This window comes from Chanodichthys erythropterus, chromosome 22, assembly GCF_024489055.1.
Source record: "Chanodichthys erythropterus isolate Z2021 chromosome 22, ASM2448905v1, whole genome shotgun sequence".
In the NCBI taxonomy this organism is placed as follows: domain Eukaryota; kingdom Metazoa; phylum Chordata; class Actinopteri; order Cypriniformes; family Xenocyprididae; genus Chanodichthys; species Chanodichthys erythropterus.
The window spans coordinates 3,034,628-3,052,556 of NC_090242.1; the positions used below are offsets into that span (position 1 = coordinate 3,034,628).

Below are 17,929 nucleotides of genomic sequence, written 5' to 3' on the forward strand. Positions count from 1 at the left end.
AATGTTATATTTAAAATATATTGTAATATATAATATATTAATTATATATACATTGATTTATCTTAGCCAACGTAAAAATAATATGCCCATGCAGTCTATCAGTGCTTCAAAACTCATGTTTAATTCAGTGTGAAGTCTTCTTGTTGAGTCCTGCATTTTATCACAACAGGTAGCCCACGACACACAATCGGGATCAGATTTCAGGAATGTGCCACCTGTAGGTGGAAGTTTGTAGGATGGTGGGTGGAGCAGTAAATGTCAGGAGGAGTTGCTCAGTCAGTAAGTGTGTCACCTTACTATTTCCTGGTGTCTTCAAATGAACTATCAGAAACCCTGACGTTGTCAGACATAAATGTCTGGTAACTCTTCCAATATGGTAAGATGTCTCCTCATTTTATGTCAAATATTCCTTGTTTGTAGATAATAACTGCTCTTTGTTTGAATATACTATGTTTATGTCCACTGGTGATCACCTGGCTACTGTATGTTTGTGTGATTGTTTATATTAGTGTTTTTTCAGACTCAGAGCATATTATATTATGTACAGTTGTTTTATCTGAGAACACAGTTAACAGAGAACACAGAAATATTAATGTGATTTGATCTGCTTGTTTGGGAAGCACATTCTTATACTCTCCCTATGACAACAGGTTAAAACCAGTTTGTCTTCTTTTCAACGTTAGCTGCAGAGTGTCTGAGATACGCACAAACTCACAATGACTTTCTAAACAGACTGTTTGAGCTGATGTTTAATGGTGGGGTTTTCCATTGACTTCTATGTTTTAATGCTAAGCTAATGATATTTTGTATCCCTTAACCACCTAAACCTGTTCTACACACAAACCTTCCTGCATTTTAAAATCACTATATTATAGTTTACACTACCAGTCAAAAGTTTGGAAACATTACTATTTTTAATGTTTTTGAATGAAGTCTCTTATGCTCATTAAGGCTGCATTTATTTCATAACAAATACAGAAAAAAACAATAATATTGTGAAATGTTAAAATTATGGTTTTCTATTTTAATATACTTTAAAATATAATTTATTTCTTTGATGCAAAGCTGAATTTTCAGCATCATTACTCCAGTCTTCAGTGTCACACGATCCTTCAGAAATCATTGTAATATACTGATTTATTATCAATGTTGGAAACAGTTGTGCTGCTCAATATTATTTTATAACCTGTGATACTTTTTCAGGATTCTTTGATAAATAAAAAGTAGGGCTGTCAAACGATTAATCGCATACAAAGTTTGAGTTTGCCTAATATATGTGGGTGTACTGTGTGTAATTATTATGTATATATAAATACAAACATATCCATGTATATATTTATATTTTTATATAATTTATATTATATATAAATACATTTTTTGTACATGACATATATTTCTCTTAAATATATACATTCATTTCTGTGTGTTTATATATACATATTATTTACACACATTACTCACACATATATTATGCAAACTCAAACTTTTATTTTGTATGCGATTAATCACGATTAATCATTTGACAGGCCTAATAAAAAGTAAAAAAAAAAAAAAAAAATCAGCATTTATTTAATATAGAAATCTTTTGTAACATTATACATTACCGGTCAAAAGTTTGGGGTCAGTCATTTTTTTTTTTTTTTTTTTTTGGAAGAAATTAATACTTTTATTCAGCACGGAGGTGTTAAATTGATAAAAAGGGATAGTAAAGATTTATATTGTTAGGAAATATTTATAGTATGAATAAATGCTGCTCTTTTTAACCTTTTTATTCATCAATGAATCCTGAAAAAAGTATCACAGGTTCCAAAAATATATTAAGCAACACAACTGTTTTCAACATTGATAATAACTGAGTATCAAATCAGCATATTAGACTAGGGTTATTATTGTAATATATATATATATATATATATATAACATAAACATTCACTGAAATAAAATAAAATTTATTTCAGCTTATTGTCAAGGCAAATTTTCTCAGTATCATTAGTTTATGCTGAAGTACTAAATTAACAAAAATTTAATAATCTAAAACTTAATAAAAACTATAAAGACATATTTAAAAATAAAAAAGAATAAAAATGCACAAAAACAAAATTTCCAAAAGAAATCTAAAATCTAATTTAAAATAATAACTAAAACTATATTTCAATGATACTAAAATAATAAAAAGAAAACATGATACACACCCAGTAATGAGTTTTATTGAAACTGAATGTGAGTGTGTGTTGGGGTCACTGGAAACTTATGATTTCATTATGAGCAAATTACATGTTGCGTGGTTTTCCACAAAGAAATGCCAAACAGTGTTATATAGCTCGTAATGAATAAGAAAGCAAAACAAGTTTGCATCTCTGCTCTATAAACCCATTCACACTGTAAAGTGAGAAAAAAAAAAAAACTGCTAAGATGAGAACTGTGAAATCCGCTCTTAGACGACAACACATTATCTGAGGTTTTTGTCATGCTTTTTTCTCCTTGCAGTTCTACAGGATGTTCTTCTTGGGGCTCGTATATGTGATGCTGATGTTGTTTGGCACTTGTAGAGGTAATGTTGCAACAAATGTTTAGTTTTATAACCACATGACATTCTTCCAAATGCTTACACTTCACCGTGGTTAACCACTGTGGCTTAAAATGCCATGAGACAATCAGCTGTGAGAAGAAAAAAAAATACAGTTTCTATATTACTCACAGTGGATGTTGTCTCACTTTTGGTGGGTGTTACTTTATAAGTTCTCTTGAAATGTTAAAATAATTCCATGTGTGGGCTCCACAGATGTTCTGTAGCATTATTCCCACTTTTCCTGTAAACTCCTTAACATACGTGCACACCTTTACCACTCATTTTCATCTGCTTTTAAGTGTAAATGTAAAAAGAACATATGTTAGGCCATTTGTAGACTACATTGTATTCCTTTCGGGTGTCTCTCTTATAAAACAATAGGACCGCAGTATATTGATGGTATCAGATTCCAGTATCCACTTTGATATTCAGTGACCCTGTTCTTGGACACATACGCCAATATGCTTTCAAAAACAACATGGAAAATCACTAGCATGTGCTGGGAGATGCTAATTGCTTTGATAAGCAACTTTTTAAAATGAAGTAAAGTTATAGTCCCAAAGTAAATCTGTAAAAAAGTCAGTTCCCTTCAAAAAAAAAAAGTCTTGGTTTTCTGCCCAAAAAACTGAAAAACTTGACAACTTTAGGTTCTCAGTATATTGGCACACAAAATTGGAAACACTTCAACAGTTTCGAAAGTCATCATCTGATTGGTTGAATTCTATAGGATTTCTGGGAGACGTGTGTGTCACATTCTTTCACTGTCCACCTTGAAACAAAGCCGATGTGAAGCCAAACCCCCTCATGGAAGAAAAAAGACATTGTGTTTACAACTGTGACAATGAGCGCTTATCAGCATCAACTAATTGCTGGTTTTTCAAGAGTATGTGAAGTTTGCAGCACCATTGTTGCAGTAAACTTGTACGACGTTGAATGAATAATTTATTAGATGCACGCCGGTCTGTTATCGTTGACGCATCGATTGACTTTACATTTTCAAGTCCCTAAACATGATGTGGAACACAACAAACTGTGATTGGTTGCTTTACATGTCGGTCAGAAGGCCTCTTGGGCGGTCCCTGGCCAATGAAAGCTGCGATAGAGTCCAGACCTTCTGCCGTCAGTGTGATGTGAGAACAGTTTCCTCATGACTGACAGTGCAGTAAATACCATAGACTTTACTTATGAAGCTATTACAAAATTATTCTAAAGACATGCTGAAATTTATGGAAGCTTGTTTCCGCCACGTAAAAAAATAAAATAAAAAGGTAATGGCACTCTTATCTCACAATTCTGACATTTTTGCTTGCAATTGCGAGTTTATATCCCGCAATTCTGACTTTTTTCTCAGAATTGAGATATAACCAAAAAATCTGAATTGTGAGAGAGAAACACAATTGCGAGGAAAAAAACTTCAGAATTATGAGATAAAAAGCTGCAATTACCTTTTTTTTTTTAAAAAAAAATCTGTGGTGGAAATAAGCTTCCATTCTTGTGCAGTCCAAATAAAAAACCTTACAAAGCTGAGTTTTGTTTTTAAGAACCGATTACATAAGAATTATATCCGATTCTCGCTCGTCTGTGTCTATGCCTTCTAGACAGACTGTCAGACTGTGTATTACTAGTAGGGATTTACTCCTTCTGGAAGTTACGGCAGTATACCAGTAAGTAGAGACAAGTGATTTTTCTTATGAGTGAGTCATTGAATCGCTCGCTTATCCGATGCATTCAAACACACTGACTCATTCAGGAACGAAACTCCAATATGGTATGTTGCTTTGAGATGTGCGACGGTGGACTCAGCTTTGACTTCGAATTTTTTCATTGGAAGAGCTAAAATAGACAAACTGGCAATATTGTGTCTAAAATGTTTTTTCATAGGCGAACTATGCTGTGGAGGAGGGGGCCAATAGGCAACCCAACGCCCGGGCTACTTTAAGAATCAAGAATCGAGCTACTTTAACACTGTTGTTGCGGGTTGTTTTTCATGTCCGGGGGGTTAGCGACCCCAAATAACTTGATATTTACCCCTTGGAATGCTAATTTTACTAGGGGAACCCCGCCAAAAACGTGGATTTTACCACACAAAACGCAATTTTTACCTGGAGACCCCATCTGAAACGCAATTGGGCTACTTTTGAGTAGCATTTGGGTGGGTTTTGTTGTGAAAACCTGGCCACCCTGACCCCTCATGCTGACACATCAACACTGCATTTTATCAAATAACTTTTTAATTACATCTTTAATTACATAACGTGTTAATTACATTGACTTGGCTGAATAGTAATCATAAGAAAGATTTTCAAATGTTATCGGAAAGATGATCAGAAATATAAATATTTTGTGTATTTTTAAATTTGATCAGTTTTAAATGAATGACAGTGTCTGCAAAATAATTAAGTAAATTAGTGATCAAAGTTGTATCTTGTATGAAATTGAACACTAAAGATTTGTTTTGTTTTTTAACAAGGACTTGCTTTGCCTGAGAAGCCAGCTTTGAAACATTGTTTACTTTCTCCCTAAAGCTCAGGAATGTGAGAAGATGACAGACCTTAGCTTTAAAGACTCCATTTCTGGGACGTCTTTGGATGTTAGATTGCTGCTTTACACACGGGCCAACATCTCCTGCGGTCAGCTGCTCTCCCACCAAGAGCCCTTCAATAATCCTCACTTCAACCTCAGCTCTCCCACTACCTTCCTTATCCACGGGTACCGCCCCACCGGCTCACCCCCAGTGTGGCTGTACACGTTTGTGGAGTTTCTTCTGAAGCGCCGTGACATGAATGTTATTGTGGTGGATTGGAACCGTGGTGCGACCAGTGTGAACTACTGGAAAGTCGTGAAAAACACCCGCAAAGTGGCTGCAAATCTTACTGAGCTCATCCAGAAAATGAAGGTAAAAGTAAACATCCCTACTACAGTTAGTATGTTTTTGATCATAGGTTGCACATACTCGCTGAGTAGGTACTTCTTCTGAATAAGTAATTACTTAACTGTACATTCTATATAGTATGAATGTGTTTAGTATGTCGTTGTCATTGTAATGTGACCTACCAACATCACTTGAGTCATTTGACTGTCATTCAAATATCCTTTCCCATGGCCTCATGGGATAGTAAAGTGACCACTGGATGCGCAATTCATAATCTCAGTGGAAGTAGTAGGTCATCTGGGTATTTTCACCTACTATTTTATGAGTACTGTGAATTCGGACAAATTACTCTTCGCATACTGTTGTTCGCCTAAAATATAGTATTATGTTATATACTATGATTTCAGATCCAGCCAAATTCTGGGTGAGCTTACTGGAAATTAATAAGTGGGTGAGCCCAAAATGGTTGGTTGTCTAGATCTCAACAGTTATGCTATATTTAATTGATGCATTATATGCATTCCTAGACTCATTTAAGGCTGATTTATACTTCTGCGTTGAACCCACGCCGTAGCTACATCATAGGCTGTGTGCATGCGTAGCCTGACGTGGACCTCTCCAAAAATGTAACAAAACGTCAATTCTACGTTGACCGCAAGCGCTGTGATTGGTCTGCTAGAACCCCTCCCTCTGGTAAAAAAAAATCTACAATAGTGTTGCATTTCCGCTTGCAACATAACTACACTTCGATATTTAAAGGTGCCCTAGAATCAAAAATTGAATTTACCTTGACATAGTTGAATAACAAGAGTTCAGTACATGGAAATGCCCATGTTTAAGGCATTACACAAGGGCAGCCAGTATTAACGTCTGGATCTGTGAAGAGCTGAATCATCAGACTAGTAAGCAAGCAAGAGTAATAGCGAAAAAAGGCAGATGGAGCGATAATAACTGATATGATCCATGATTACATGATATTTTTAGTGATATTTTTGATAGCATGTTGCTAATGTACTGTTAAATGTGGTTAAAGTTACCATTGTTTCTTACTGTATTCACGGAGACAAGAGTCGTCGCTATTTTCATTTTTAAACACTTGCAGTCTGTATAATGTATAAACACAACTTCATTCTTTATAAATCTCTTTAACCCTTAAATGCATGACTGTTTCACCAATCATTCTTACATATTCGGGTCTTTATCGACCCGGAACTATATCTAACATGGAAGGATCTCTACCTGTTGCGATAATATAAAACTCCTCTGATATTAGAGTAACAATTACAGAAGAATAAAATAATGCATATTTTGTTACCTTTTGGAGCTTGAAAGGGCTCATTCTGAGCAGATGTTTTATGTCCTCGTCAGAGCTCATTTCCCAGTAAATTCAGCAAATAATAGGCTAGTTTTATGTATGAGGCCACAAATATAAGCCCATTCGCGATCTCAAACGTATTCTCAAAACTATTTCATTTTCAACATCTTCAAAATCAATATTTCTATCACTAACAGCTTCACCAGATCCATCCAATTACAGTTACAGTCCTATTTCATTGCGTTCAGTACTTACTCTGCAGTAAATCACTGAGCCATTTCATGTTGTTATTATTATTTCGTTTTCTGTCTAAATGAGTCGTCACTTCAGCATTGTGTATCAGACACTGCCACCTTGTGGAATAAAGGTGAATCGCACTTATTCCGTCATCTAAGATTCAATTATTGTTGTGCAGAAAAATATATGTACACTCATACACACCTCGGGTCGTTTGCGACCCTATACAATTTTTATAAAAAATGAATACAAAAATAGGCATTCTTTTATAATTTTATGATTTTTTTCTTGTTATATTCTTTATAATGAATTGATTGAGGAATACCAACAAGGTTGATGTCTAACTTTAAAAAATGAACAAGGAGGAGGGTAGTGAATGACGTCCCGGGTCACAAAAGACCCGAGGTATGCATTTAAGGTTTAACAGTGTGTAATGTTAGCTTTAGCCACGGAGCACTATCAAACTCATTCAGAATCAAATAAATACTATACTCACATGGTCCGAAGCATGCATGCAGCATGCATGACGAACATCTTGTAAAGATCCATTTGAGGGTTATATTAGCTGTGTGAGCTTTGTAAATGCACTGTATTATAATCGAGAGCTCGGGGGGCAAGGAGCGCGTGATTTAAAGGGGCCGCAGCCTGAATCGGTGCATAGTTAATGATGCCCCAAAATAGGCAGGTAAAAAAATTAATTAAAAAAAATCTATGGGGTATTTTGAAGTGAAACTTCACAGACACATTCACAGACACACCTTAGACTTATATTACATCTTGTTAAAGAATGTTCTAGGGCACCTTTAACAACTCAAGCTGCAACAAAATTCGCTGTCTACTTGCCGCCAAAACTGCTGCTGCTTCTCCGAAAACGAACACAACAAGCTGCTTCTTCTTTGGCTTTTGCCTTGAAACTGTGGGTTACACCATCAACATGCCCATGGACACTGACTACCATCAGTCTGGATGTGTAATTGCACATTGATTCGGACGATGACGCAGAAGTATAAATGAAAACTGATGTGTAGAGGCTATGGCGTAGGTTTGACGCAGAATTATAAATCAGCCTTCATAGATATTATGGATCCTTTTCCAAAATTGTAACACTACAGAGGCTCACAATACTAAGTTTTTAATTCATAATATGGACACTAATTAGTACTAATAATAATACTAATTAAATCCTCATGGATAGCGCATGAAATCTAAATGATTTTGTAGATTTTAGTTTGTGTTAGTTCTATATAGTAGGGTACTCTTAAAAGTAAAAGCAAAATTTACATTTAACAACTATTCACTTTTTAAGTCGATGAAATGGAAGCAACAGATCTTTTCTTTGTATTGAGTGTAGCAGATTATCAGGGGGAAAAATGTAGTGTGGGACTTGGTTCAATCCATCGGTTGTTGATTGGATATTGAGATGTGGGTGTTGCATTCGCAAATAAATGCAAGCTTGCAGATGATTATGGAGGGGTGGAGTTTAATTGGACTAAATGATGTAAAGATCTGGCATTCTTCACTAGAGAGATGTTTGTTGTTTTCACCAAAAGATTGAGTTATGACATTTTGATTACACATTACAAGAGTTGCATCCCAAACGACGAACTATACACTATGGTTATTTTGTCATTTAACAACGGAGTCCGATACTCCCTCCTCTACGTAATTAAAGCTGCAGCAGTTGAGTTCATGAAGTGTCCAACATTCCACACTTTGTTTTTTCCGTTAATTTAGTGCACCATCCGGGTATTTAAAGTGCACTTTTTCTTTTTGGAATTTTCAGTGTGAACGCACTACTCACACTATTTATACTTAAAAACGTCATAGAATAGTTCACAAGTACGCAAATTGAGACGCACCTAAGGTCAAAATAAATTTTAAAGATGAAATCTAGACGTTGTTTACAATAAAATCTATAACATGCATTTACAAAATAGATAAGGTGAATTTTCTTTTCATGCCAACTTTGAAATTTACAATAATAGTGAACACAGATTTGTTTTTGTGAGAATGCAACAGAAACTGATTGGCAAGTAGCAAACGGCTGTGATGTTCAGCTAACTGGCTAATAAAAAAGGGACTAGCATTTCAAAATTTTAATAAGAAAAACAGAACAGAAAACTTCAGGCAATTTATGAGGCCTTTATAGGCAGAGAAAAAAAATAGGCCATTTAATTCTAAGGTTCAGCGAGAGGGTGGAAAGTGGTCAAAAATAATAATAATAATAAAAAAAAAACACATCTGAGCCCTTTAAGGTTCTGTGGTTATTGTTGTGTAGTCTTGCACAATGGCAGTCGGTTTGTTTGTTCACGTGAAGCATACAGACATTTTATAGTTGTGTGTTAATCGTTAACTTGCTCAAGTGGAGACTTGAATAAACAGAAAGGGACCTTATTTTAATGCAGTCCTTATGATGACATAATAGTCATGTTTGTGGTAGGTCAAAGTTACCTACAAGTATCTATGGCCTTGTCTTTAAAGTTGGCATTAAGCAGAAATTGTGGCCATCTTTTCTTTCTTATTGCGATGTACAGTTGAGTGAAACTGCTTGAGAAAATATAGGGCGGGGCTTGGTTTTGTTAAACAGGAATTGATTGGATAGTTGGATCATTGTCGTTTGCTAATTGCTGGAGTGTTTCATGTGAGTGACAGGTTTCTGAAAGGGAGGGATTGAAAGTCGTCTGGCTGGCCTTTTTCTTTTTTTTTTTTTTTGCTATTGGAGCAAATGGAGATGCAAAAACAATAGCTACAATAATAACAAATGTGCAGTAAACCTATTTTGTGCTACAAACCAGTGTTTTGATTACAATAATAAGTTAAAATAATATAACAAATACCAGTTTGCAATATCAAGCAGCATCTTTGAAAGCGGATTAAACTGGAAGCCTTGAACATTCAAGTTACACATGGCAGCGTCCTCTCTTACATTAAAAATAAGGTGGATTGGACAACTTTATTTGGACAAATGGAAGTTATCATGTTTTCTTCTCTGTTGTGACATACTCTGAGTGAAATGGCTTCACCAATGAGAAAAGATGTAGGACAGGACTTAATTTTGTCCACTGGAATTGACTGTATGGATGAATTTTTTTTTATTAAAGATGACAAGATCACATGTTTGTTTGTTTTTTAATAATTATGTGCACAGATAAATAATTTATAGTAAACACTGCAGCATTCCATAAAAATAAGAATTGTCCATTTTTATTTCCATAGTGACTTTACCAAAAGTTATGGGAAACCCATTTAATTGAATCTTCTTTTGTGAGATGTTCCCTACTTCCTGTGGTATTTATTTTCTGTTACTTTCATGTGTGAAGTACTCATGTGTGCATGGTTGACATTACAGGACAATGGAGCCAAACTGAGCTCCATCCACATGATTGGTGTCAGTCTAGGGGCTCATATTTCAGGATTCACTGGGGCCAACTTTAATGGTGAAATTGACAGAATAACAGGTAAGATTCTTCTATTCACCTTCTAAACCTTTAAGCCAGGGGTTCTCAGCTCGGGCCCTCGAGGTCCACTTTCCTGCAGAGTTTAGCTCCAATCCTAATCAAACACACCTGAACAAGCTCATCAAGGTCTTCAGGCTTACTAACAAAGTCCCTTTCAAGGAAAGTTTCAAGGAGAGCTTCTAACAGCAGCTGCAGTGCAGCAATGACTTTATCAATCAGCGATTGGCTCTTTTACTTAGAAGGTGAGACGTATTCTGCCATATTATGTGTTGCAGTTGAGATTACAGTAAGTGTGTCCCAAAGCATATTGAAAAGGGTATGCCAAAAGCCTCAGAATGGTCTACTATTTCTGGTAGATTTTCAAAGTGTGGATCTGTGCACCCTATAACAGCTAATATTGCCCACAACCCATTGCGCTTTGGAGGAGGATTCGGTACAGAACTACAAACATGAATAAAAAGTGTTAAAAACTACAAACATGGCAGATGTGCACAATCAACGGTTAAGTAGAGAAGTTTAGATAAAGGGTTTGAGTGAATAATGACAAACATTTAACCTGATAAGAAATGTTTATTTAATGTTATCTATGTTATTTTCATATAACAACAATGTGAACTTTTGATGAAGATCTGTTTCTACTGTAAAACCAAATTTTAAACTAATTAAATGACATGAGTTCATTGGACTTAATAGAAAAAAGTTATGTGAACTCAAAATCTGATATTAGTAACCAGAACTTAAAATGACTGAGTTGTAGCAGATTTCTAGCTCCCAGCATGCTTGGCATCAGATTGTGAAGAATACATTTTCAAATTAAGTGTTATTTTGTGTGTTTTTGCACAAGATTAATATAGGGGGAGATGTGTTAATGTTATTGTTTAATGCTGATATTTAGATATTTAAAGGTGTTTCTGTGATGTTGAAGTTTTGTAGGGTTACCATCGTGATGAAGAGTAGTTCCTGTAGTTAGGTCGAAGGTCAAAAATGGGCTGCAAAACTTCAAGGCTATATATACTGCATACAGTTCATGCAAGTATATTGTGTTAGGCACTTTGATAGTTACATTAGCACATGCTAGTGTGCTGTTGTTAACTAACACTTAACCATAAAGATTGAGTTTGTTTATTCAATATTTCAATTAAAGGTGCCATAGAATTGAAAATTGAATTTACCTTGGGATAGTTGAATAACAAGTGATCAGTACATGGAAATGACATACAGTGAGTCTCAAACACCATTGTTTCCTCCTTATGTAAATCTCATTTGTTTAAAAGACCTCAGAAGAACAGGCGAATCTCAACGTAACACTGACTGTTACGCAACAGTCGGGATCATTAATATGTACGCCCCAAATATTTGCATATGCCAGCCGATGTTCAAGGCTTTACACAAGGGCAGCCAGTATTAACATCTGGATCATCATCAGACTAGGTAAGCAAACAAGGACAATAGCCAAAAATGGCAGATGGAGCGATAATAACTGACATGATCCATGATAACATTATATTTTTAGTGATATTTGTAAATTTGTCTTTCTAAATTTTTTGTTAGCATGTTGCTAATGTACTGTTAAATGTGGTTAAAGCTACTATTGTTTATTACTGTATTCACGGAGACAAAAGCCGTCACTATTTTAATTTTTAAACACCTGCAGTCTGTATAATTCATAAACGCATCTTCATTCTTTATAAATCTCTCCAACAGTGTAATGTTAGCTTTAGCCCATTAGCCACGGAGCATAGCCTCAAATTAATTCAGAATCAAATGTAAACATCCAAATAATACTATACTTACATGATGCATGACAAACATTTTGTAAAGATCCATTTTCAGGGTTATAATAGCTGTGTGAACTTTGTTTATGCAATGTATTATAGAGTCGTGAGCTCAGGGACAGGGAGCGCAAGCATTTAAAGGGGAAGCAGCCTGAATCGGTGCATATTTAATGATGCCCCAAAATAGGCAGTTATAAAAATTAATTAAAAAAAATCTATGCGACAGAGCATCAATTAAAGACACAATATTATGACGTGATAGTATGTCCCAAAGCTTGTATAATCTTCTGCTGCACACACTTCTTCACAAAAAGAGTACATACTTTTTAGGGCGTAGCACTAGAAATTGGGATGCAGCACTAGAAAGTTATAGGCAGGAGTGTTTGACCAGGGTTGGAGCTAAAACTGCAGGAAAGTAGACCTCAAGGGCCAGAGTTGAGAACCCCTGCTTTAAGCCATCAAGAGTTTGAAGTATTATGATATGTTCAGCTAAATAACTTGGCGTCTTCTGTTCTAATCAGCGCTGGATCCAGCAGGGCCAGAGTTTAATGGTAAAGATCCCAGTGAACGTCTAGACCCCACTGATGCCAAGTTTGTGGAAGCTTTGCATACAGACATGGATGGTGCGTTTTTCTCTCACATCAGTGTGGCTCTTGATTCGGTTCAGGAAGTGACACCCTAACAACCACTCACAGCTGTTTTGCATTGTGGCGGTGACATTTGCAAATGCAAACACCACTTGCATAATACAAAAAAGAAAGTCTACGCCTAGTTAATTCATTGTTGCCATTGTCTTGTAGCATTGGGCTATCGCAATCTCCTGGGTCACATCGACTACTATGCAAACGGTGGAGCAGACCAGCCAGGATGCCCCAAAAGCATCTTTTCAGGTCAGATTTTATATCATTTTAATAATGTAACCTAAATGGAAAATATTCATTAAACTACAGGTGATTTGTAGGGTCAAATATAGCCTGCTTTAATGCTGCTATATTTTTTAACTGTTAATGCGTTGTTGTGGCGTTAACTTGCCCTAAATTAAACACGACATTTTCTTCACACATAGTATATAGTATATAATTATTGTACATAAACTTGATAAGTTGCTCTATACAGCCTGTATTGTAACAATGTATGCATTTATACGCTGCAGAAGTCTAGTGTTTTAAACGCACTGGGGTGTTTTCACACGTTTGGAGCATTTGTTTCAGAACCTGGTGTGTTTTCTCTCTAAATATCTCATTCTTCTTACAAAATTCTCTCTAATCTTCCACAGGATCACAGTATTTCAAGTGTGACCATCAGAGGTCGGTGTTTCTCTACATGAATTCTGTGAATGGCTCCTGTCCCATTACTGCCTACCCCTGTGAATCCTACACAGATTTCCTAGATGGGAAGTGCATGGATTGTGGGATGTTTAAGTCAGCTGGATGTCCAGTTTTTGGTAAACTCCAAACACTGAGTAAACTTTGAGTTTAATTTGATTAATTGCCTGTTCTGAGACACGCATAATTTCATTACTTTTCCTAGGTTATGACGTTGTACACTGGAGGGAGCAACTGGTGAAGCTTGGACAAACAAGGACATATTTCCAAACTAATGAAGCCTCTCCATTCTGCAGTGAGCTTCTTTTTAGTGCATTTAAATTACATTCAACCATTACGGTCAATTGTGACCAGATTTGTTAATCAGCATTAAGATTTTTTTTCCGCCTTCACTAGTTCATCTGAAATAGTTTTGTATTGTGATATTTTTATAAGTATCATATAGTATGTTAATAATATTTTTTGTTGTTATAGTCAAACAGTATGATATATGCTACCAGTCAAATATTTTGAATAATTATGATTTTTTTAAAATGATTTAAGAAGTCTCTTATTATCACCAAGGCTGCATTTATTTGATCAAATATTGAGTAAAACAATAATATTTTTAAAAATAATATTACAATTTAAAATAACTGTTTTCTATTTGAATATATTTTAAAATATAATTTATTCCTGTGATGCAAAGCTGAATTTTCAGCATCATTACTCCAGTCTTCAGTGTCACATGATCCTTCAGAAATCATTCTAAAGCTGATTTGCTGCTCAAAAAACATTTCTTATTATTATCAATGCTGAAAACAGTTGTGCTGCTTAAAATTGTTGTGGAAACAGTGATACTCTACCATTCAAAAGTTTGGTTAAGTTAGATTTAAAAAACAACAACAATAATAACAACAAAAATATTGAGCAAAGATGAATTAATCTGAGCAAAAGTGACAAAGACATTTATAATTTCTACAATACAATTCAAATTCTTTCTATTCATCAAAGAATCATGTAAAAAATAAAAACCAAATCAGCATAAAAGAATGATTGAAGGATCTTGTAATCCTATTATTTTATTATTTTAAACTGTAATAATATAAATATAAATGTTTTACTGTGTTTTTGGTCAAATAATTGCAGCCTTGGTGAGCATAAGAGACTTCTTTTCAAAAAAGCATTACTAAATGGTAATTATTAAAAAAAAACTTTTAAGTATTTTTAAAAAGAATTTTGCATTTCAGTTGTTCTGTAAAACAGACTCTAATTATTATATTTTTTACTCCATCAGAGTTTGGTTACAAGGTTGATATTGTCACATGGAACCAGAAATTGCACTGGGGATATTTAACAATTAAATTACATAACGGAAAGGAAGAGACACAAGTTGAACTCAACCAGTAAGTCCATGAAAGTCTCATATCTGACATGTATCTTTATTAAAGAGTAGCTCCAGATTCATTATTTGGGCTTATGCTAATGTTTCTCATCCCTTTTCCAGTAAATCCTTAAAGTTTGAGAGGTATGTGGAGACCAGCGTTCTTGCTCAGTTTGACAGAGACATCCAGCCTGTTAAAGAGATCACACTGAAGTTCTGTCCAGCAAAAGGACTCAGGCCACGCAAGAAACTACGGGTGCTGCAGATACGCCTCACTCCTCTACAGAACAACCTCAGGTGTGTTCGTAAAATTCACTTTGCATTTTGGACACTCTTAAAGGGATAGTTCACCCAAAAATGAAAATTTGATGTTTATCTGCTTACCCCCACGCATCCAAGATGTAGGTGACTTTGTTTCTTCATTAGAACACAAATGAGGATTTTTAACTCCAACCGTTGCAGTCTGATATAAATACCATTCTGTTTCTCACACAAACCGATCATTTCGTGTCTTAGGACATCAATGTGTCGTCACGAGCCGCAGGGTTTAATTTAGATTCGTCTATGCAAGGTTTTTCGACTCTTATTGATCCAAATTCCCATTCACTCCCATTATTTGACTGAAAGACTGCAACAGTTGGAGTTAAAAATCATCATTTGTGTTCTACTGAAGAAACAAAGTCACCTACATCTTGGATGCGCTGGGGGTAAAAAAAAAAACGCTTTTGAACCGCTTTTTGAAAAATAAATTAATACTTCCACTCAGCAAGTATGCATTCAATTGATAAAAAGTGACAGTAAATTCATTTATAATGTTACAAATATTTCTATTTCAAATAAATGCTGTTCTTTTGAACTTTCTATTTATTAAAGAATCCTGACAAACATTATCATGGTTTCCACCATATATTAACCAGCACAGCTGTTTTCAACATTGATGATGATGATAATAATAATATTAATAATAAATGTTTCTTGAGCAGCAAATCAGAATTTTAGAATGATTTCTGAAGGGTCATGTGACACTGAAGACTGGAGTAATGATGCTGAAAATTCAGCTTTGATCACTGGAATAAATTACATTTTACAATATATTCAAATAGAAAACAGTTCTTTTAAATTATAATACTATTTCACAATATTACTGTTTTTATCATCAAATAAATTAAGCCTTGGTGAGCAGAAGAGACTTATTTTAAAAACATTAAAAAGTATTACCGACACCAAACTTTTGAACGGTAGTGTAAAATCAGCAATACTCTCAAAACGGAGCATTTTATTCACATGAATTCTTTAGATGTGAAAATTAATTCATGCTTGTCAATACACGTCTCAAACAGAATCCAGACAAAGCCAGTGTACAATTGACAGCCATAAAACAAATGGTTCATTCAACTAAATATTTGCTATGCTTTTCAACAGGCCTCTGTGTCGCTATGATCTTCTGCTGGAGAAAAATACAGATGTGACATTCAAACCAATTCCTTGTGAAGACTCAAACTTTTGATCCAGACTCTCCTAAACGAGCACATTCCTGTCACAAGACCACTGCGTCTCTTAGTCAGTTACTGCCATAGCTGTTGTTTGTAGCCTTTAACTTAACATGATCTGAAGTTGTTGTTTTTTTTGTCAACATGTTGTCTTTCAGGGTTTGTCCCTTCAAAATTAAAATTTACTGATTATTGTTGTATTCTCTTCATGAAGGTACAGCTATACTTTGTTTTTATGTAATATAAATAAATATTTTTGTAAATATGTTTTTCTGTGTTTTTCTGTTTATGTTTTCTGTGTTTTAACTTACAATCTAGTACCTTTTCTTGCAGGATTTTACATCATATGCTTCACTTCTTGACTTTCTGCTCACTGCATATAAAAAATGAAATTATGATATGCCCATATGTGTAAATATAACAGCAATGTTAAAGGCACAATATGTAAGATTTTTTTATTAAAATATCCAAAAACCACTAGAACAATGTTTTATATTTTGTTGACTTGTGTATTTACATTATCCCAGATGTTTCCAAGAATGTTTAAATCCAGAGAAATAAGCAATTTTAATTGTGTCCGTGCGTCGCCTATCAATGACATCATACCCACGTTACCCTCGATCTCTGGTTTTATTTTGTAGAAACCATGGACACACCAAAGACGCTTTAATATATTATGTGTTTTATTAGATGAGAACAACTGTTTGGATTCATTTATAAACAGAAAACTGATCATTGTTATATAGCTAAACACATTTAGTCTTATTGTTTGAATCTCGTTTTCTTGATTGTATTAATATGATATTCTAATATCGATCTAGCTTACTGCAGTGTCTCATAGTAGCTGTCGAGCGAACGCTAAGAGTAATATAATGTTATATCATTTCAACAAACAAATGTATCTAATATGATAAACAGCGCTGCTTTACCTCCCATATGCTTGACTGGAAGAAGTGGAAGCGCTGAGTGTGGCATAATGATATTAGAATATGATCTCTGCCCGAGTCCCGTGGGATTCTTTTCCACTGGCTGTGAGGTGAAGACAACATTTCCCATGATTCTGCACTCAATTTCGGTGTAATCAGGCTACGTGTTCATTTTGAATAGGCAACCTCTAACAGCGAAAAAAATAAATATTGTGCCTTTAATACATTTCATTATACACTACCGTTCAAATGTTCGGGATCAGTAAGAATTGTTTTCTTTTGTAAGATGAAAGGTTTTTTTTTTTTTTTTTTAATTGATCAAATCAATATTTTTCATTGTTACTAAAAATCCTGTTTTTTTACTTTCTATTCATCAAAGATTCCTGAAAAAACAAACATACTTTTCAACATTGATAATAATATAAGTTTCTTGAGCAGCAAATCATCATCTTAGAATGATTTCTTAAAGATCATGTGACACTGAAGACTGGAGTAATGATGCTGAAAATTCAGCTTTGATCACAGGAATACATTACATTTTAAAATACATTAAAATAGAAAACATCTTTAAATTGTAATATTTCACAATATGATTTTTT

General features: G+C 34.6%; 1 protein-coding gene across 2 annotated transcripts; it reads left to right on the plus strand.

Moving 5' to 3' along the window:
* The first annotated feature begins 226 nt into the window (after positions 1–226).
* On the plus strand, positions 227–16,865 carry lipia (lipase, member Ia). 2 transcript variants are annotated; one of them, XR_010893546.1, is made up of 12 exons: positions 227–376; positions 2,488–2,551; positions 5,095–5,465; positions 10,343–10,451; positions 12,748–12,849; positions 13,027–13,116; positions 13,503–13,670; positions 13,757–13,846; positions 14,828–14,936; positions 15,038–15,211; positions 16,337–16,618; positions 16,738–16,809. XR_010893546.1 is itself a non-coding variant. In XM_067375213.1 (11 exons), the coding sequence occupies exons 1-11, from the start codon at positions 353–355 to the stop codon at positions 16,419–16,421; spliced, it is 1,386 nt and encodes a 461-aa protein (XP_067231314.1). In that variant the 5' UTR covers positions 227–352; the 3' UTR covers positions 16,422–16,865. The 2 variants fall into 2 exon arrangements, 1 of the variants encoding a protein (XP_067231314.1); XM_067375213.1 differs by having other exon boundaries at positions 16,337–16,865.
* The last annotated feature ends 1,064 nt before the right edge of the window (positions 16,866–17,929 follow it).